The sequence below is a fragment of the Sciurus carolinensis genome, chromosome 2 (assembly GCF_902686445.1).
Source record: "Sciurus carolinensis chromosome 2, mSciCar1.2, whole genome shotgun sequence".
Taxonomy (NCBI): Eukaryota; Metazoa; Chordata; class Mammalia; order Rodentia; family Sciuridae; genus Sciurus; species Sciurus carolinensis.
Genome location: NC_062214.1, coordinates 89,801,772 through 89,824,409, shown reverse-complemented (window position 1 = coordinate 89,824,409; position 22,638 = coordinate 89,801,772). Strand labels below are relative to the sequence as shown.

General features: G+C 44.2%; 1 protein-coding gene across 2 annotated transcripts; it reads right to left on the bottom strand.

Moving 5' to 3' along the window:
- Positions 1–591: 591 nt before the first annotated feature.
- On the bottom strand, positions 592–22,484 carry Ubap1l (ubiquitin associated protein 1 like). 2 transcript variants are annotated; one of them, XM_047539647.1, is made up of 5 exons: positions 14,566–22,484; positions 9,856–10,410; positions 7,399–7,608; positions 1,864–1,965; positions 592–1,015 (listed from the first exon to the last, which is right to left on the bottom strand). In XM_047539647.1, exons 1-5 carry the CDS (start codon positions 14,683–14,685, stop codon positions 881–883), a joined length of 1,122 nt encoding a protein of 373 aa, XP_047395603.1. In that variant the 5' UTR covers positions 14,686–22,484; the 3' UTR covers positions 592–880. The 2 variants fall into 2 exon arrangements, with proteins under 2 accessions (XP_047395603.1, XP_047395604.1); XM_047539648.1 differs by having other exon boundaries at positions 9,856–10,407.
- Positions 22,485–22,638: the final 154 nt, after the last annotated feature.

Here is a 22,638-nt window from a genome sequence, read left to right as displayed (position 1 = left end):
CACTCAAGCAACTGGTCCTTTGAATCCTTGAGGACCTCTAAAGAATAGACCTAGGGTGACTAGAGGCTACTCTGGTGCCAACTTCCCTACCCTCAAAAAGGAAAGACTGACACAGGACCCCAGATTGTTAGAGCAGAAGAGGGCCTAGAGTGGTTGGTCCAGAGGGTCATAAACACTAGCTGTGGGCACATTACATTGTAAAGAACCCCCAGGGGCTTCTTACACAAAACAAAACAAAACAAAGCTAGGCACGATAGCACACACTAATAGCACCAGCTATTCAGAAGGCCCAGGCGAGAGGATCACTTGAGTCCAGGAGTTCAAGATCAGCCTGGATCTCACAAAAAGAAAAAAGAAACCCACAAGCAAACCCAAACAGATTCCTGAAGGCTGCCAAGCTAAGCCTTTTGAATCAGAATATCTTATGGAGAGCAGCTAGGTCTGAACATTTTAAATTTTTGACCTGGTCAAATCTTTTGCTTTTTCTTGAGAATCTAAGACTCAAAAACTCCTTGATTTCAGATATCATCAGAACTCAGGGCTTCTAACCTACAGTTAAGATGTTCTTTCCACACCAAAACCAGAAGCCTATAGGACTCAAAAGAACTGCCATGATTTATTTAATTTTCTCAAATTCAAAGTTATTAATGTGCATAGCTTAAAGAGTCAAATACAAGTATTTTTACAAGGCTTGTATGAAAAACATGATTCCTTGCCCACCCTCTCCCCTCTCAGGAGGCAGGGAGGTAACGCTTTCGATGCCCACCCTTGGCATTGTTTACAGGTGAGAATGCATGGATGGCTTCGTTGGTCTTGTTTGGTTTTAGTTATAGAGTTAGGCTGAACAGGATTGCCCAGGCATCGCAAAGAGCCTCAACGGTCACTGGGCACAGGCCACCAGCTCCTCCAGGGCTTGATCACGATGGTTGCCATGGACAAGCAGCACCTCCTTGATCCGGTGTGGCTGGAAGCCCATGTCACTGAACTGCTCCCAGAGGCGCAGGAACTCTCCTGCCTAGGGAGGAGGAGGTGGGAGGGGGCTGAGGCTCTGCAGGGCCCAACTATACCCCAGGAGCATCTCCTGTACTGCATCTCTACCTACTGCACCTCATCCCAGAAAGCTGTGGTCCCCCAAACCAGAAGAACCTGATCCTGGGTAGAATCTGCCATCTTCCTGTACTTCTGGGTGCAGGAAGTGTGGCATGGGTGATGTGGCTCCCAAGCTCTGACCTGGCTACTGGCTCTGTCCTGGCCTCACCTCCACCCTCCCATCTGGCCTTGATGCCCTGTGCTCAGGTACTGGGGCAGGAGGAAGTCTGCTCACTGGTACCAGGTGCCCCAGCACCACCCAGGTTTCACATAATGCAGCCTCTGCTTGCCCTCCCCTGCTGACCCCTTTCCTCCTCAGCACCCCTGGCCCTCCAGCAGCCTCTGTGAACAGGTGCTCTGGCTGGTAGTAGGGTTAGGAGCAAGTGGTAGTCATCAGGCACTTAAAATTTTCTGTAGGGCCTGCAGCTGTCTGCATTCTGGGTAGGCAGCAAACTGCCTGAGTTCAAGTATCTCTGTACTGCCCTGAATGCCTGTCTGGGTGTCTGACATAGAATGGGCATTCAAGAACATATGTCATGTTGATTCAGTTACATAAAACAAGACCCCTGCTTTCTTCACCTCCAGTTGCCCTCCCCACTTCTCCTGGTTCTCCCTCCATCTTCTGCTTTTCACCATGCTTCATCTCCCTGGACCAGCTCCTCCTCCCCTGGCTGAACCTGCAGGCTGCCTCCTGTCCAGCCCACAGGCTGCTCTGGGAACTGGGGTGCCCCATACCTCCCATCCCCTGGGGCCCAGGCAGGGGGTCTAGCTGACCTGACTCTCAGAGAACTGGAACATCTCCATGGCTTCGTCCACCAGGGCCTCCTCGTAGCCCTGCCGCAGAAGCCTTTCATGGGCACTGAGGTAGCTGAGAAACTGGGCCGGAAGGAGGCAGAGAGGGAAGGATGGTAAGAGAGGCAGAGGCAGCAGACGAGGTGTAGAGGCACCCGAGGGCCTTTTTCAGTCCCGAGCTCAGAATTAGGCAGATTGGCCAGCCCACCACATGCAGTGGGACCCCGGAGATACCAGGAGCCAACAGAAGAGGAAAAGAGGCCTCCTCTGAGGACCTGGGGACAGGTGGACAGTGAGTCCATGCCTCACTAGCTGTCCCAAGTTGGAGGCTGGAATCCAGGAGAGGGGCTGTCAGAGTGGGCTAAGGTGTTCACGGAACCTAACTGGGGAGCAGGACAGGCCTCAAATGGGCACCTCACCGGCCACCCCTAGGCAATCTTACACACGTACACCACTCACCCCAGCCTGCCCACCCTCCTTGGTGAAGGAGTCTCCTCAGCCATCCACACCTGTGCACAGCCGCCCTTCCCCAGGCACATCTCTGCCATCCAGCCTTCTTGAGGCTTAACAGTCCTGCACCAGAACCAGAGGGAGGGGTGGTAGGCAGAGGAGGATCCCACAGGGCTGAACACCTGCTCCAGTCACTCCCTGCATAAGGCACCAGGGGCTACTTATACCCTCAGGATAAAGTGCTGCCTCCTCACTAGGACTCAGTTCCATCCAAAAATTTCCAGGCTTTTGCCAATCTGGCTCCCCAAGCCAAAGCAAGCCTCATCACTCTCCTGGGGAAGCTTGTCTGCCACCTCCATCTTCACTGAGTGCCATTTCTAGTGCTCCCAGACCACCCTGTGCTTGCCAGCCCAGCACGTACAACTTCGTAATTGTGTCATTTAATCTCTCTTATCCACTCACTTTTTGCTCCACAAGGGAGGGCTTGGGCAGTTTTGTCCCCAGCACCAGCATGGCAATAGAAGGAGCTCAATAAATATATGCTGTGTTTATAAACTGAATTAAGAACTATCCTTCAAGGAACTCACAGCAGAGTGGGGGAGATAAACCAGACACAGGACAACATCAGTGCCAGGCAAATCAAAGCAGGATTTATAGGGAGTAGGTGTCAAATGAAGGCTCCAGACCACAAGAATTATGAGTATATGCCGAGAAGGAGCAGGTCCGGTTTCTGCAGACCTTCAGAAGCAGGCAGAAAGCACAGATCATCAAGGCTAATGATTTGCAAACTGTTGTCACTCCTGAGTTGTTTGTCCCAGCACAGGAGGCTTCAATAATAATAGGCAAAGATCAGAGCTGCCTGGGAACAGAGGGCAAGGACCGTGAGAGCCCAGATCCAGCACTCCTCCAGAGGTACTGCTTGGGATGTCTAGACCTTGCTCTGAACACATTTGGAAAACCACACACCCAAGGCTGCCTTTCACACTGAGGAAACAGGTCAAGGCAGGGCAGGTCGTTTGCCCAGGGTTCCAGGATGACTTGACCTCTTGTCTGAGAAGGGGATTGGTTGCTAGAGGAGAGGTTTTGAGGTAGCTTGATGGTGGACAGGGTTTCTAGAGAAACCTCATCTCCAGAAGGTGGGAGGGCAAGGGCAGATGGTGGATGCTCCCTTCACCTTTTGGCTTGTCCACAGCAATGGTTCTCAACCTTGGTGATCATTGCAACCACCCTGGGAGTTTTGAAAATTGCTTGTGCCTGGGCCTCAACAGAGGCTCTGGTATATTTGGTCTGAGGTGTAACCTGGACACTGGGAATGTATTTTGAATTCTCTAGGTGATTCTAATGTGCAACCAAGGTTAGGAATCACTGACTCCAGGGATAGCTGACCACCTCCACACCATGCCAGGCTGCATATTAGGACCATCTGCTGATCTTTTAAAGTTATAAGTTCTTGGGTCTGTCCCAAATTGATTGGGACTCTTCAGGACAGGGCCTGGGGATTTGCATTTTAAAGATTCTGCTGCTTGGTCAGTTTTTGGGTCCATGGGACTGTAGAGGGTACCAAACTTGCCTCAGGCCCCAGGTGAAAATGTTGCCTTTAGACTCCAGGCTGGGTTTACCAGAAGTCATTGATTTCAAGTACATATTTATTCCTCCTCTATCCTGTATATAAGGAAACACCCTGGCATGTCTGGAATCCTATAACAAGTCTAGGCCTGTCCCATGGACCCTCACACATGCCACTCAGGCCTGTCCTTTGGGCACATCACATCTGTGGAAGGAAGGAGAGAGGCACCAAGCTTATCTTTTATATCTCCCCTTATATCTCCTCTCCCTGACTCTTTTAAGTGCCCTGTCTCCATCACCTGATGCTCCCCCGAAAAGGATCTGAACCCAACACATTGGGAGGTCAGTGTCCTGAGTTGGCTCTCACTAATCTTCAGACCTCCACAATGATGGACTGAGACCTCAGCCTTGTTACAGGGGCAAAGGAACTGAGGAAGCATGTCTGAGCCCCACAGTGGGCCTGACCCTCACAGCCCTCCTAGCCAACTTCTTGACCAAGGTCAGCTAAAGGTAGGGGCCACTTTCCATCTGCTCTTAAATCTCAGATCAGCTCATGTTGCTGTCCTAGGAGAGAAAAGCACTGTCCAACAAAGATTCGGAGTCAGGCCAGTCTGACTCAACCCTGGTGTTGTCATTGACAGGCTATTGAACTCCCCTGGTCTCAGTTTCCTCATCTGCAAAGTGTCTAGGACAGTAATAGCATAACAACTTTGCACAATTGAGACCCAATTGAATACTCTCAGATTAAGAGACCAGTGCAAAGAAAGTGTTCAAAATCTGTTAGCAACCCCCTCCTCCCCACCTGGTTTGGCTAACAGGGTTGTCATCATGTTGGAAGTGTTCTTCCAGATGGGGTATAGACTGATGAACCCAGGGTAGGGCAGAAGCAGGAGTGGGTGGACAAGGACAACAGGAACATTTCCCCACTCCCCAACCTCGAAGCCGCACATCCTGCTTCTGGTTCCAGTTTGAGAATCACTCACCTGCCACTCCCTCACCCAGGAGCAGGCCTGAGCCTTGAACCTCAGGGACCTGCTATTCTGCAGTCATCAGTGATTAAGAAGAATGTGTTCAGTTGGGTGCAGTGGTACATGCCTATGACCCCAGCGGCTCAGTAGGCTGAGGCAGGAGGATTGCAAATTCAAAAACCGTCTCAACAACTTAGCGAAGCCCTAAGCAATTTAGTGAGACCCTGCCTCAAAATAAAATATAAAAAGGACTGGGGATGTGACTCAGTGGTTAAGTACCCATGGGTTCAATCCCTAGTACCCCCTGCCAAAAAAAAAGGAGGAGGAGGAGAAGATGTTTAAGTCCTCTGGCAGTGGTGCGGCAGAGAGATGAGAAAAAGGAAGAAGTTCCAACTGCCCTCTGACCAGTTTTCCAACCATGAAGAGCCCCAGTGTTTATAAAAACAATGCAAAGGGGATGCTACACTAGGGGTAATGACAGTGGCATTCAATGCCACCTCCTGTCCTCACTCATAATCTTTCTGTGATTCCATTTTGCCTACTGGCTTATTTATCAGTCTCAACCCAGTTTTCAAGGTGTCCTCAATCTGCCCCCAATCCTTCTTCTCTGTCTTATCTCCTACCAGCCAGTTTCATGTACCTTCTTCAGCCAGACTGACTGGATCAGGGTCTCCCCGACATTTCCTTTCTGCCCCCAACTCCTTTGCTCACATTATCCCTATTACTCTTCCCCTTATTTCAAAGCCAGGTCTCATCTAGCCTTGAAGGCCAGTTCCATGTGTGGTACCTCCATGTAGTTTTTCCTAATCACTAGAACCTCCTTGTGGTAGATTGAGAATGACCATAAATCCTTTGACATTCTTCCCATCAAGGAGTTTATTTTTCCACCTTTGTATCTGGACTGGTCTATGACATGTTTTGACCAACAGAATAAGATGGAAGTGACTATGGACAATTCCAGCCCAGGCCTCAGGAGGCCTTGAAGTTTTCACTCTTGGAACCAAGTGAGCTAGCTTGCTGGATATGTGTGGTCCAGTTGACAATTTACACCAACCTATGGACTGGCAACAAGCCCATCTTAGGCTATTCAACCCTAACTAAGTCACGAAACTATGACCACAAGAGAGATCAAGACCAACAGAAGATCACCTAGCTGAGTCCAACCCCAAACTGCCAACCCAGAGAATCTCATGAGCAAATAAATGGTTGTTGTATTAAGGCACAAAGTTTCAGGTGGTTTGTTGCACAGCAACAGATGACAGAAACACTCCTGCAGCACATATACATACCCCTTATGCTCCCAGGCATCTTGTAACCAGCAGCTCTTTTTAGATAATTTGGGGTTCCTCATTCCCTTGTAGGTACTCTCACATTCTTGGCTTCTATTAGGAGTCAAGACCCACTTCCAAATAGTAGAGCAGCTTGAAGTGCTACCCTTTGAGTGCCATCATTGAGTGTCCACGATTCTTCCAATAAGAGTAAACTCCTTGAGAATAGAATCTGGCTATAGTAGACTCTGATGCACCTTCCAGAGGTCCCTTTACTGAAGCACTCATTACCCCAGATGCTGAGAGGGATAGGAGGCAACCTCGGGGACTGCCTAAACTGCAGAGATCCATGTCTGTCACATAACACCTTTCCAATGTATAATGACTGCCTGAAGTGGGGGCATAAAGCCTGATCATATCAGCCTCACTTAGGACAACTCTGAGGACCAGAAATGCTCCAGAGTTGTGGGGTTAGCTGATGCTATTGATGGTCCTCCATTATAGTTCTTCCTCCGCCACTTCTGCTTCTGTCCCTCCCTTCCATAGCAGCTGGTCCCAAGGACCTCCTTAATAAGCATCCTACACGCTAAACTTATATCTGACTCTGACTCCTGGGGAACCCAACCCACAGCACTGGTTTTTATGTACCTTGGTTTTTTCTAAGCTCCTAGCTGCAGCTATATACCCAGGAAGTGCACAATAAAGACTCTTGGCCAGATAGAGGAATGCAGAAAGAAAAATAGATGTGAGTATACATAAACTATTCATTGAGGAAAGTGGTTAGAGCTGTGCCCTCCAATATGGTAGCCACTAGGCATATGTCGCTATGGATTGGATTTAAATATGTTAATTACAATTTTAGAAAATTTAAAATTCAGTTTTTCAATCACACTAGCCACATTTAATGTAATGAAGTTGACTGTGGCTACTATATTGAACAACACAGATAAAAAACATCTCTCATCAGATAAAGTTCTGGACAGTTCTAGAAAGATTCTTGACCGCACAAAGCTCTGGTCCCTGTATGTAGGGCAAGGGCTAGGATAGGAGTAGAATACTGAGACTCCCCAAGTGGGCATGGGGATTCCCAATAAACTCCTATGCAGGAGGTAGCAGTAGGGACTAGAGATTTGTTCACGATCCCAGTAATTAATACCAGGTTGAGGTTCTGCTTCTAAAGGGAAGGAAACAAAACTTATTCAAGTTCAAGATACAGAGCCACATGGTCACTCACCTGGCTCTTCAGTCCTGGGTCCCCCACTCACCTGGCTCAGGCTCTGCCTCCCTGTCTTCTGCAGAGCCTCAACGGCCCTTCCCAGGGGATATCCCAGGGCAATTACAGGTCCTATGAGGTCCTGCTCCTCTTGGCTCAGTGCAGACAGCAGGTCAGCTGTAGAATCAGGGTGCGATCTGTGGGGGTTGAGAGGCTGGGGTGTCCCCTTCAGGGGTGGCAGGCAGGTATATGGACTGAGAGACTGAAATAGAGAGAAGCTGGCGTGTCAGTTACCACAGGAGGTGACACCTGGCTGGGCTGGACATTTTTAAAAGGTACCTTTGTGTTCCACTTTCTATACCAAGTGTAGGGGGTTACACTGTGGAGGGCTTAGTGCCCTGAAGACCCCAGTTCCCCATCGTCTACTCACTTTACTCAAATGTAAAATGGAGGCAATCTCAGAAGTGTCTCACAGTGTTATTATGAGGCCTAAATATGACCACATGAATGAAAGGATCAACAAAGGACCTGGCATACAGAAACTGTCAGCAAAGGCTAATATTTCACTGATTACTTAGGATACCCTGGAAAAGAAATATGATAGGTATCTAGGTGCTGTGGTGCACACCTGCAGTCCCACCTACTCGGGAGGCTGAGGCAGGAGGGTCATTTGAGACCAGGAATTTGAGACCAGCCTGGGCAACATAATGAGGCCCTATCTCAAGAAGAAAGAGAAGGAAAGGAATATGGTAAGTCCATCCTATTATCTCATTTTACAGATATTGAAATCAAGATTCAGAGAAGTTAATGATCTAATACACAACACACATTTGGGAGTTGAAGCCTACTCAGAGGTTCTTTACCCCATGGACCTTAGTGAGGGGAGCAGGGAAAGGTCTTCCCAGCCAGACCCTCCTTCTTGAGTTCATCTGGGTCCAGGGTCTGGCAGGGTGTATAATGGAGCAGGAACTGGGCACACCAACCCCTCAGTTGTGGTGCTTGAGAGACTCACACAAATGCTGGACTAAGAAAGGTGACTTGAAGCCATTTCAGTTGGTTTGACCAACATCATCCCTAACCTACCTCCCGCGTGGTAGAACTCCTGGGCTAGCCCTGAACATAGCACCCTAGTCCCACCTCCCAAGTAAAGACCAGTTGTCACTCTAGCTCCTGGGGCCAAGTGTACATGGGGCATATGAATTCCCCACCTGTCCCCATCTTCTTGGGTTTCCCTAACATGTCCCAACTCTAGGGACTACCATTTACCTCTAGAGTGGAGATCCACATTTTAGGAATATGGTCTACTCTTGGCTTTGAAATTTTACTCTCTGCCTCAGTTTCCTCATCAACAGAATATCTGCCCCATCTTCCCCACAGGAAGATGCTAGAGCTAAATTAATTTAGACCAGGGAGGAGACATCCTGGCATCAGCATCTGATTCTTGAGCATGGTCTATCCAACTTACAAAGCATTTTCTTCTTTATTGTTTGCTCTAAACAATTATGGGAAGGGTTGCTGGCCCACTTTTTAGAAAGAGAAAGATGACTCAGAGTGGTTCAATAATTTGCTTGAGGTCACACACCAGTGAGTGAGAGATCTCTGTCTTTGGGATTTAATTTCACTTCGGCCTTATTCTGCAGCATCTCCTGGCTTGACTGGCAGAAAGTTGTGCCCAAGTGCTACTCTCTGCTACCAATTCCTGACCTACTCCATCTGCTCTGGATCTAGGTTTTGTGGATTGGGATACTTAAATGATTTGGAGAGGACTTCTTAAAGAAAAAGAACATACAATGAAGAACAAGAAATTGAGTACAAAGCCTTGGAAGGGACAAAGTAAAAGTTCCAAGGCCGAAGCTTCTTTGGCCTCACTGTAAGTTTGCCTCTGCTCTGGGTTCTTCCCAGATCACTACTTGGGCCTGAAGGCTTACCATCCTGCAGAAGCCCTGTCTCTCAACACCTGATCCTACTATACAACACTTGGCCTTGTCACATCCCTTTGGCCAACTCTCTTTGTCCTTTGGTTTGGATCCTATCTCTTCCAACTCAGCATTTGGCAGGAAGTAACTACCGTGACTATTGCTTGATTGAGCCTCCAGCTTACCCAGACTACGGTAAAACTTAAAGGGTGGAAGGCCTTAGAACTGTGTCTCCTTCATTAAGGCAATTCAACAGACACCCATTAAAAACCCTCTATGGGTCAAATCCTTTGCTAGATGCCCTGGAAACAAAAATGAATGCCATCTGATCCTTGCCCTAAAAGAACTCATTCCACCCAAGGAGACAGGTACCGGTAATTATAATCATGGTGAAATGTGCCCCAACAGAGGCAAAGCGGACGAAGAGGGAAACGGAGAGAATGGGGGCCTCTAACCAAAGAATATTCTAGGTAAAGGGTACCGGGACAGGTGAGAACAGGTAAAGCTAAGAAGGAGGAGCACGGGGAGGAAGGAGCTGGGACTCCGGAGCTGAGGCCGGCCAGCTGAGGCCCTGGGGAGCAGGCAGTCCTTACCGCAACCGTGGGCTTGTGGCTCCGCAGTGGGGGCATGGAGCCGGCTGTCGAGGGCCGTGGGGGCAGGGCAGGGGCGTTGGGGAGCTGGGGTGCAGGCCCAGGTGGCGGTGAAGGGCACAGGCTCAGCGCCCGGTGCCCGCGAAAGCGGTGCAGGAGCGCGCGGGGACAGGCAGCCAACCTGCTCTCAGAGAGCCGCCGCCGCGCCCCAGCCAGCTCAGACCTCATGCTGCGCAGCACATCCAGGGAGCGCCGGCGATGACTGGAGCCAGGGCTCACTGGGGAACCGGGCAGCAGGCCGCTGGAGTCCAGCTCTTCCTCGCTGGCAGAGAAGCCTTCTTCCTCGTTTTCCTCTTCCTCGGATGGCTCCTGGGATCCAACCTCCTTGTCTTTCACTGTGCCAGGCGCAGATACCAGCCCGTTTTCAGGGCTGACCAGCAAGAGCCAGGCAGGAGGGGCTGACACAGTCCCCAGATCACTGCTTTGGTGCGAGCAGGGTCCTCGGATGGCAGCCTCCACCCAGAAGAGAGTGTTCCTTTCCAGGCTGAAGTCATGCTGCTGAGAGAAGGTGTTGTGAGGTCCAGATGGCAAATGAGGACCTTGGGAGGCGTCCCTAATGGCTCTCCTGGAACCCTGTTCAGCCAAGGCTTTACCAGGTCTGGATGGCTTCCAGTTTGGAGTCCTGGGTATCCTACACAGCCCACTCCCACCAACTGTTTTAGTTGACACTGGGGCAAATGGATATCAGTAACAGTTTATTGGCAAACTCTGGCATGAAGGACAGAATGAAGAATGATTGAATAGAATGAAATGTAATATCTAAAGTCCTTTACCATTCAGTATGTCATTGAACAATAGCAACTTAAAAAATCTCTCCAATACCTGGGTGCAATACCTCATGCTTGTAATCCTGGTACTTGGGAGACTGAGGCAAGAGGTTCCAAAGTTTGAGGCCAGGCTTAACAACTTAGCAAGACCCTGTCTTATAAGAAAATATAAAAAAGGCTGGGGATGTAGTTCAGTGGTAGAGCACTCCTGGGTTCAATCCCTAGTACAGGGGGGGGGAAATCCAATAAAAACTTGTTCTTCACAAAGAAGCGCAGTTTGCCACTGAACAGTCAGTGGTGGAGGCCCATCCAGGCAGACAAACTTCCCTATGGAGTAGTTAATACCTGCCCCTCACCCAGTTTGCTGTCATCCAAGGATACTCTGGGGCCCAGGAAATACATAATCTAACTTTTGTTGAATTAAACTAGTAGGTTAGGGGTCATTTCTATTTCCAGATTAAGAAAATGAGTCTCATAATTTTTTTTTCCCCCCTTGGGATTGAACCCAGGGTGCTTTAACCCTGAGCTACATCCCCCAACCCTTTTTATTTTTATATTGAGACTGGGTCTCCCTAAATTGCTTAGGATTTTGCTAAATTGCTGAGAGGCTGGACTTGAACTTTGGCTCTCCTGTCTCAGGCTCCCAAGTCACTGGGATTACAGGCATGTGCCAGTACATCCAACAAGACTTAAAATTTTTTATTTGCTGTAGACAGATAGATGATGAGGAGCTGAGCTTGTATTTCTGTCTACCTGACTGTAGTGCTCACTCCACTGACTATTGGGTCACTTAAGAAAGCAATCTGGAGTCTATATAATTATTCTAACTTGAGAGTCAAAAGTAAGAGAATTCCTGTTTCTTACCTTTTTTTTTTTGTAGTTGTAGATGAACAGCATGCCTTTATTTATTTGTTTTATTTTTATGTGGTGCTAAGGATTGAACCCAATGATTCACATGTGCTAGGCAGGTACTCTGCGCTGAGCTACAGCCCTAGCCCTGTTTCTTACCTTTACAGTTAAGCAAAAAAAACATAAAACTCCATTAAAAATCGTAGGGCTACAGGTATAGCTTAGTGATAGAGCACTTACCTAGCAAGCCGAAGGCCCTGGGTTCAATCACCAGCACTGAAAAAAATGAACAAATAACTAACAGGCAATTTCACTGCTCTCCCATGGCCAATTAAGGAAGAGAGAGGCTGTGGGAAGTAGTGTTTGAGGGAAGAGGGGGCAGGTAGGCAGAAAGACAGACACAGACACTTGGACACTCAGAAAACAGGCACTGCCTCTCTACTGACAGAACACTACCTTGAGGAGAGGAGCCTGACTCAGCTGCTCCAGTATGACTACCTGACTGAAGTCAGGGACCAGGTTTTGTTCCTCTCTGTATCTTTAAGGCCCAGGGCAGGCCAGGCACAGAGTGGGTATTAATAAGTATGTGCAGAATAAATGACTAGAAAAAAGAGATTTGAGCAAAAACAGGCAGGTTGTAAGGGACAGAGGAAGGAAAAAGGCAACTTCATAACTCAGGCGTATATGGAGAGAAAGAGACTAAGGGATAAAAAGACAGGGGGACTTAGAGGGATAAAAAGATACAAAGACAATAAAATATCAACATTTTTTTATTTTGAAATGCCACAATGTGATTATAAATTTAATATAAAAAACAAACAAAAATAGCCATAAAAACTCTGTTAACAAAAATAAAATAAGGAGAACTGAGAACTGGCTTTACCAGTTCTCAATAATTAAACTATGGTACTATCCCAAACAGATTGAAGGTACAAAGAAAATCCAGACATAGATCTTAATATATATGGGGCTTTAGCAGGTAATAAAGGTGGCATCTCAAGCAATAGGAAAAGGAGAGACTACTCAATAAATTGTGTTAGCTAGTGGAAAAAAGAAAGTTGGATCCATTCTCACTCTATACATACACAAAGATGAATTCCAAAAAGGATTCAAATATACAATATGACAGCATGAAAGTACTAGGAGAAACAGAAGAGAAATCCTTTATAATCTCAGGTGGCCAGAAGCCATAAAAGGAAAGATAAATGACTAAATGACTACTACTATTTCCACTACATACCCCCCGACACACATAGAGAAGGAAAAGGGCTTCCAGAGAGGGAACCTTCACAATAACCTCTTCTCTGTGTGGTTTGAGCTGAGCAGGAGGGAAAAGCTGTGATAATCTACCACCATTGCAGGATTGGTAAAGTAAGTTCCTGTTAACAACACAGAGAGAAAACTGGCAGCACAGGCTGCTAGGGGAGAGTGAGAGCTCCTGCTACACACAGCAGCATGCGCCCCATAGACACTGCTCTGGGCTTCACAGTGCTTCTTCAGTTCTGGAAACCTTTATTTATTTATTTAGGTGCCAGAGATTGAACCCAGGGGCACTTAACCACTGAGACACATCCCAGCCCTTTTCATTTTTTATTTTGAGACAGTCTTGCTAAGTTGCTGAGGCTGGCCTTGAACTTGCCATCCTCCTGCCTCAGCCTACTGAGCTGCTGGGATTTCAGGCACGCGCCACCATTCCCAGCTATAAACCTTTATTCTGATGAGCCTGTGTGACTCCAGCATCTACAGAGAAGGCAAATTCACACTGGGTCTTCTCCTGTGCCCCCAGGTCACTCAAACCCTTTACCTCCCCAGGTCTCACCTTCCTGGACTATGCTCTCTGCCCCTGAATTCCCTGTAAAAACCCTTTGCCCCATTTTTTTGCCTTCCCAGACTGGTATCTTTTTGTGTGTGTGTGGCGGGGTACTGGGGCACTTGACCACTGAGCCAAATCCCCAGCCCTATTTTGTATTTTATTTAGAGACAGGTTCTGAGTTGCTTAGCGCCTCATTTTTGCTGAGGCTGGCTTTGTACTTGTGATCCTCCTGCCTCAGCCTCTGGAGCCACTGGAATTTCAGGCATGTGCCACTTCACTGGGCCCCCAACTGGTATCTTATCTCTCATTCTAAGTCCTACTCTTAGCTACTATGAAATGACCTGGAGTCAGGACCTGGGTTTCATCTTAATCACTGCCAATAACTGAATAAATGATCTCCCTTCTCTAAACTTCAGGTTTCTCTTATGTAAAATGAGTGAGAGCCAAACCAGACCCTCAAATTTTTCTACAAACTACCCTGCAGATAGTGGAGAGTGAGCATCAAGTCTGGGAACCCAGCCCCAGAGGATCCAGGCTAGCTCCACAATTCTTTGCAATCTTGTTCTCCCCCCGACCCAGTTCATGTGAATTTTGCATTCTACCCCATGAATTATCTTTGTTATAGTGTAAATACAGTAGGTTTCCTCCCTAAACCTTCAAGTAAACTTGACTTTCCAGGAAGTGAATATATATATATTTTTTTCCTTGAGGGCCTATGTGATACTTCCATATACCCTGAGAATGTGCACTTAGCAGGGTATAATCTAGGGGTATGAACCAGGGACATGAGGTCCTTCTCAGCTGCCTCCAGGTGTGGGTCTGTAGAATAACATTCCCTTCTAATTCCTTCTAATGTGCTCCAGGTAACCGTCTGCATTTTAAGAGGATAACAGAGGTTGAGACTTTACCCAAAAGAGGGATTCTAATGGTGGAATTTTAGACATGGCAGCAGGTTGGTAGGGAAGAGAAACTGGACACCATTGCAGTAACTGTCCCTCACTTTGAATAAGCAGTCTCTCACTATCCTCAGCCTAAAACAAGATCCACTGAACAATCCTCATCACCCAGCCACCAGCCTTCTTCAGGAAACGTTGGTTCTTTTTTCCTCTATTGGGTTAATTCCATACTCCCTAGACTATTCAAAAGGAGGTCAAGCTGCCTTTTATACTGATGCCTCAGACCTCAGACCCAGGGACAAGAAGCTAGAGAGACAGACACACTTACCACAGAACCCAGCAGAAGCTCCCTGCAGGCAGGGACACTGAACTCTGGTGCAGGGAGAGGCTCTGTGCTGATCACAAAACCCTTGGGTACCTTGAAGGGGACATCATCGAGGGCACTCATTCTGTCAGAGGACTGTGGAGATGGCTCAGCAGTGCTCGGCAGGCTGCCTGGGGTCAGAGAGAGAGAGCGTAGAGTCCTGTGGACCAGGCTCAGACCTCAAGTGGCCTCACTAGTCTGTGTAGTTGTTTAGCTGGGCCACAGAACTGGAAAGGAAAAGGTGAAGTGGCTGGAGCTGCTTATGGGAGGATATGAATAAAAACAAGAACATTTGTACTGCCAGGGATTGACTATTTCATGTCTAAGTCACGCTTTTATACCATCAGCCCTAGACCAGCTCTAAAGCATTTCATCAATAGAGTTGCCATTCCAAAGTTGAAGGAAGAAATAACATCAAGTTACACAAACTCTTGCAGGAAGAAGAAAATAAAGAATACTTCCTAATTCATTTTGATTTGAGTATAACCTTGATGTCAGACTTGACAAGAAAATTAGAAGGCACTCTCTCATGGACAAATATGCAAATATCTTAACAAAAATAATTATGGAAACAGGAATACAACACTGCTAAAGCTGAATTTATTCCTGAAATGACAGATTGGTTTAACATTCCAAAATTAATCAATAATAATAAAGATAAATATTAACAGAATAAAGATCAAAATAATATAATATTATTCTCCATGGAGTCAGAAAAAATACTTCATAAAATGAACACCCATTCGTGATTTTAAGTAACTGACCCTTACCAATTTAGGAATAGAAGGTCATTTCCTTAATCCAATTAAAAAATATCCTCAAAACATCTATTGCAAACATCCTACTTAATGGTGAAATTCAAAAGGACATCCCCAGTACTGAAAAAGAGAAAAGGGTATTCCCCAACAAGTCTATTCAATGTTGCACTAGAGGTAACTCTTGTGGGAGTATAAGAATTGTAATGAAAAAAAAAAAAAGTCAAATTGACACATAAAATTTAAAAAAAAAGAACAATAAAAAAAAGAATTGTAATGAAAGAAAGCAACCATTATTTGTAGATGACATAATTATATGAGAAAATCCAAAATAATCTATTAATAAATCTCTTAGAATTAGTAACATAATTTATCAAGGTCATTGGATATGAGGTCACTGTATCTCTATATATGTAAAAACCACATAAGTAGCATTTGTGTGTGTGTATGTGTGTGTGTGTGTGTACTGGGGATTGAACTCGGGGGTGTTCTACCAGTGAGCTACAACCACACAGTCCTTTTTAAAGTTTTTATTTTGAGACAGTCTTGCTAAATTACCAAGGTTGGCCTCAAACTTGTGATCCTTTTGCGTCAGCCTCCTGAGTCACTGGGATTATTGGCATGCACCACTGCATTATACTTAAACAGATAGCATCTTTGCAAAATTTCATTAGAAATGAACTAGTTCTACTTGACTTTCATAACAATAGTGCATGAGAGTTACTGATGGTCATATTCTCATCAACACCTGAAATGTCAGGCTTTTTAATTTAACCATTTATGGTCATGTGTGTAGTGGTATCTAATTGTTTATTTTATATATAACTGAGAATTAATGAGGTTAAATAACTTATCCAGAATTAAAAACTCATTCACATATCATTTCTGGGTGTTTTGGATAAAATCAAGTGTAGTAAGTATATGTACTTCGTTTAGCAATACAAGAGCCATGGATTAAATATGGAGTCTAATGCCTTGGAAAAAAAAAACTAATTCACACAGAATTTAAGCTTATAACTACCTATACCATAACTCTAGACTCCTAAAGACAGTCTGACATTTTACAAACAATCAGGGCTTACTAGGGAGACTGCACCAGAGAGTGCCTCTGGCTCAACACAATCTGTCATCTTTCCCAGGATGACGCAAAACCCTGCTGCTTAGGGTCACTGTACGGTCATGCTGTTCCCTACAGGAGAGTTTCATGTAGAGAGGTAGGGTGGGTGGGTAATCTGAGTGCAGACAGGTCAAGTGAGGGCAGGTGGGCAAATCCTTTAATTCCCTCATCTCTTCCCCCACCTGTCCATTCTTGTCAGTGTCTTCCTCTATATGACTCATCCACTCCATGCCTGGAGCCAGCACCCTTGCACAGCAGGCCGCTCCTCATGCTGCCTCCGTGGTACAGGACCAGGCAGGTCCTAGTGTAACCAGCAACCCATCTGCCCTGTCAGCTAGTTCTCACAGGGCACTTTTGAGGTACAACAGTGTTAAAGGAGACATGGGCAAGTTCAGCAAGTTTTGGCATTCTCAGATTTATCATTTATATTTTCAGCTATCACTTGAATTCTGAGCTATGGGGAAGGGCCATAGTTCTATTGAGACTCAAAGGGAATGTACTGTCCACTTAGCAGGTATAGGGCAGCCTTCTTCCTCATCTTTGGTCTTCCTAACTGGTCTTCTTTAATCTACCCTACACTTGCTTCCAGGGTAACTTAAGAGTTAGAGGATTCTGGGAATATATGTCTTAAGAATGGCAAGGGATATTAAGATATGATCTAGTTAGAACATATTCTAAAATGAGGGTCACCTTGCTAAATACAAAATGAGAGATATAGATCACTAGGTAATAATTTCAGGGCTTACCAGGACACCGCACCAGGGAATGCCTGTGGAAGGGAGAGTGTTCTAGTCATTATTGGGCTTGGGGAAGCTTTAGGAAACAAATGGGGTTTGATCTGGCCCCAGAAGGTGGGAGAAAAGCCTGTGAGCAGGGTTGAGATGGAGAGTGAGATTCCAGGGAACAGCTTGAGCCAGGGAGCAGAGGCAGGAAGCTGCTTGATTCAAGTAGGTAGTTTGTGCTGGAAGCAATCTGCACCAAGATGGAAAGGATAGATTTGGGTCCACTTGGGGAGGACTTTGAACTTTAGGTTTAGTTCTGGTTCTATTCAGTAGGTGGCAGAGAAAGCCCTGAAGAGGCTGGGGGGTGGGGGAATAGGAGTGGGGACATTAGGAAAGCCAGGCTGTGCTTGCTTCAACAAACTATATAACCCAGGATTTCTCAAATCCCAGTTCATGTGCCAGTGCCCGTTTGGCTACAACTGAGTATGGGGGTGGGTGGAGGCTGTTGTGATTCGTGTGGCTGAGGCCCAGGTCATGACAGCAGTTATTTTTTTAAAGCTCTCTACTATACTCTCTTAAGTGACTTCGCTTGCCCATAGCTTCAATTACCTACCAATGATTCACAAATTCTCCAGATCTCTTCTGGGATCAAACTCATAAACACAACTGCCTACAAGGCATCTCTCCAAAGATGTCTCAAGAGTGCCTCAAACTCAACATATTCCAAGTGAACTACTGACTTTCCCTTCCTCCAAATTTATCCCCCTTCCCAGGTTCCTTGTCTCAAAGTATGGCAGCTTTGATCCAGGTGATGAGGACCTATTCCTGATGTTCTCCTTTCCTACCACCCATGTCAAATCCTCTGCCAAGTTCTCTCTAAAATTCAGAGTGTAGCCATTTTGTGCTTCCTCCACTGCTATCATGGGAACACTAGCCCCTGTTCTTTCACTTAGACAACTGATCTCTATGTATCATCTCATGCTCTATTACTGCAATTTTGTTCCACACGCTGAAGCAAGAATCAGCATTTCAAAACACAAAACTAAGCCACTAACTTGCAATGAAAGCTTTCAATAGTTCCCAGCTGCTTTCAGAATTAAAAACTCCTTCAGAAGCCTTGCAACATCTAGCTCCTGATCCTTCTCTTCCCATCTCACTCCAGCCATGGGTAGCCTTCAATTGCCAATGGTCTCCTGACTCACCACAGGACCTTTGCACATGCTATTCCAGATACTTGCCGTGTTCTTCTTGTCTCTTCTCTACAACTAATTAAAAGCTGTTCATTTTTCAGAGCTCAGCTGAAACATCATTTTCAAGAAAGATTTTCCCCTATCTACAAACTTGTTTAGGTCCACCTAGTACAGTGGCACTATACATTTTTTTTTTTTTTACTGTGACAAGAGTATATTTTGTGACCTAGCATACACATATGTAGATGGAATAATTCTTACCCCTACTATGTGACAGTATTTTCTATTATTTTTGTTTAACTGTATTACAGAGCCATGTTTGAAAAAAATTTCTACTTCATATCTCCTACAACCATACCTTTTCTTCAAAGTACTCAGTGTATTTTTTATGATTGTTGTATTAATATCTCTCTCTCATGACCTGCATTTTCTGTGACGTTAGAGAGCGTTTGGTATTTTGCTTAGCTTCTATGGGTACTTTAAAATAAATATTTTGATAATGAAAAAATATGAACAATTAGTAAGTACTATTTCTTGTAGCATGATCACAATTGTAACTAACAATTCTAATTATCCATATAATTATTAAACTTCTCTAATTTACATTCAGACTGCAGGAAGGCAGGAATCCTATATGTCTGCTCCTTTTTATGTTTGCAGCCTCTAATGCAGTACCCAGAAAATGGGAAATTTAAAAAAATCATATTCCAAGAACACAGTTCCAATTCTGGTATCCTGATTCTGGCAAACATGAATAAAGTTAAGAAAAGTCTACTATTCTGCATAGTTATGCATTCTAACACCACTTTGCTACAAAGACCATGATCTTGGCTTCATAGACTATGAGAAACCACCTTAATTCCAAAAGGCAAAACAAATTCTTAATAGGTGACCAGATGTGGCAAGTTAGGAATTGCTGTGCCCATACAAAGTAATAATATGGGAAGAATTTATTGACCCAAAACATTAAAAAAGTAGTTAGTTGGAAATGTGTCATTTAATTTCTGTTCCCTGAAATAAATCACTACTAATACTTCATAGCATTCACATTCCTTTAATCTATTGACTATTGTTCTTATTTCAATGGAACAAGATATAGTTTGGACTTACCTTGGGATTCCCAGGAGAGTTTCTTTGTGGACAAAACATGTAGAAGTGAACTGCTACAACAGATGGCATCTTAGCTAAGCTTCTTGTTACAAAAGTCACATGGACACAGAAGCATGGTTTTAGAGTGATTAATTGGTTGGCTTATAGCAGCAAATTCTTTGACAACATAAACTCAGTCACTTGGGCCAAATACTCTTAGTATTTAATACACTTTCTTTCTCTCATAGTTTTCTTTCCTATGTTTATCTAATTTCTTAAAAGTAAATGCTTTTGTTGGAGTTCTTCACAAGTTCAGGGATGACACTTCTAGGAAATAAGAGTACGCTTGCAGGGCTGGGGATGTAGCTCAGTGGTAGAATGCTTGCCTAGCTTGTAAAAGAGAGGCCCTAGGTTCAACTCCAGAACCATGCAAAAGAAAAAAAAAAAGTATGCTTGCATATATGATATGATGAATCAACAACTAATTGGTTGACTTTCTGGTTAGTCCTTGAATGATTTCTCTATTTTTATCCTTTCATGTTCAACATATAAACTCAGGTACATGTTTATGAAGGACATGATTTTGAAAAGGACTGAAGACTCAACAGCAACATAGTTCAATATTCTGTTGACTAAAAGGAATAAGAAACGACCAAAAATGACAAGCAATAACAATAAGCACCCCTAACATACAGGTTATGGTCTATAAATACTTTTTCTTCTAAAGAGGAACCAAGGCTCATTGGAAAAGTATGACCAATTCCAGGTCTGAGGTAGCAGATGTACAAGATAAATTTAGAACAGAATACTGGAATGTATGGGAACTCAGTAGGAGTTGAAGAGACTCCTACTGGCCAAAAGATGGAGCAATCAATAAAGATAACTGCTTTTAAAGAAAAATGTTTAGGTCCAAGTTCATAAAGATACTTAAAAACAAAACTTGGGCTGTGGGTGTAACTCACATGCAAACCCCTGGGTTTATCCCTAGCACTACACACACATACACATGCACACACACACACACACACACACACACACACACACACACAAACAAATGAGCAAAACAAAAAATCACTGACTACCTTTGGGGGATGGTAAGAAACTAGTTCATTATTTTACAAACCAGTAAAAAGAATTAAGTAATTAACTGGGCTGGGGCTGTACCAGTGGCAGAGCACTTGCCCAACATGCGTGGGGCACTGGGTTCTATCCTTAGCATCACATAAAAATAAATAAAGACATTCTATCCATCTACAACTACAAAAAAAAATTTTTTTTAAAGAATTAAGTATTTCTTTTGCTTTTCTATACAATTTGAACTCAAGGATAACTAAATAGTTGATGAGGGGAAGTTTCTCTTTTTAGTATTCCAGCTAATAATTGAAGAATGACAGAATTAAATAATTTTCCCACCCATAATAAATTAATGAATCTAGGTTTTGATTATTAGTGGCTGCTAACATCACAATGGGATAGATAGTAGTGCCTGGTACATGGAAGTACATACCACATATGTCAAGTTGTTGGTTTTTTTTTTTTTTTCTTTTTTTTCTTTTTGGTGCTAGGGATTGAACCCAGTGCCTTGTGCATGCGAGGTACACACCCTACCAACTGAGCTATATTCCCCAGCTCATGTAAGGTATTCTTGCCATAAAATTCCAATCCAAATGTGATCAAGTTTCTAGATCAGTGCTACCTAGTAGAAAGAATGTGAGCCACATACAATATGCCTAACTTAATTCAAACTAGTCACATTTCAAGTGCTTATTAGTATGTGATTACCGTATTGGATGACACAGCTATTGAATCACTAAATTATAGAAGTATGGAAACAGAGGACATGGTATCACAAAGATGCAACTGGTAAGACAGAGACTGGCAACTCTTAGAGAAAAATTAAGCTATTTTTTTTTCAAGAAATAAATTGCAAGGAAAAAAAAAAGAGTGCATAGTAGGGAGCAGAAAAGAGATCTACAGATTATCAGAAAAGACAAACCAACCAACAATATGTGGATTGTATATAGATCCTTATTTGAACAAAATATGTAACACATTTATAAGGTAAGGAAATCTCAACACTTGATTGGATATTTGTGATGTTGAGGAATTACTAATTTCATTATATGTGATAATGGTACTGTAGTTAAAATTTTTTAAGCCAATTTAAGATTCTATAAGCTAATTTACATATTCATGAATGAAGTAATTTGATGGAATTTGCTTCAAAATAATCCAGGTGATGGGGATTTAGATGAAACAAGACTGTATGAGTTATTTAAAGCTGGATGATGGGTATATGGGAGAAAATGTTACACTAACCTCTTTACTTTTAGATATATATGAAATTTTCCATAGTTAACAAAAAGGCCAGACTGTGGGGTAAGATATTTACAGTGGCACCCTTTGTAGTTTTGAAAGTACAGTTCATTAAATATGCTGTGATTCTAAGTCTGTAAAGAAACATCAGAGCACAAAAGTAATAAACCAGGAAGAACTTACAAAACAAAAACCAAAGTTCACTTTATAAAAATCTTGCAAAAGCCAATGAGAGGAAAGAGGAATGTTTTCTTTTCTCTACCTAAAGATAAATGTGCCCTTCTCCTTGCCTTCTGCTGTCTGAGTTCTCCTGATTCCCTACATTACATCCTCTACCTCCATCATTGCAGATAGACTAATGACAAGACTGTTAAGGCACCACACACGTGGTACAATTTATCTTTCATTTCTGCTCCTACTGCATTTCATCAGAGTAAATGGTGGAGGTTTCAAAGGAAAAGTCACACAGGACTGTGGGGGTTACTTGAGGCTAATCACTTCAGATTTTAAGGTTTATGAGCTTAAACGCACTTTGGAAAAGTGTGGTCCCTCATTCCTTGTGAACTCTGAAACCTAAACTGTGCAGTACAAACTGAACAATATGAATCAAAGAATAGAAAAGGGACAAAGGCATTAGTATCTTGCACCCAGGAGTGTCCAACTAAGAATCATTTCTAAGTTGATGGTGTCCTTCCTTGCTTAGCCTGAATTGGATCTTGCAGACAAAGTCTGGTGTTTGAGATTAATTTTCCTGTAGCAAATGCCTGTTAATAAATTTCGGTTTTGGAATGAAAATGTTTCAGCAATGTGGAAGTGAAATGTGTTAAATGATTTGAGAGGCAACAAAT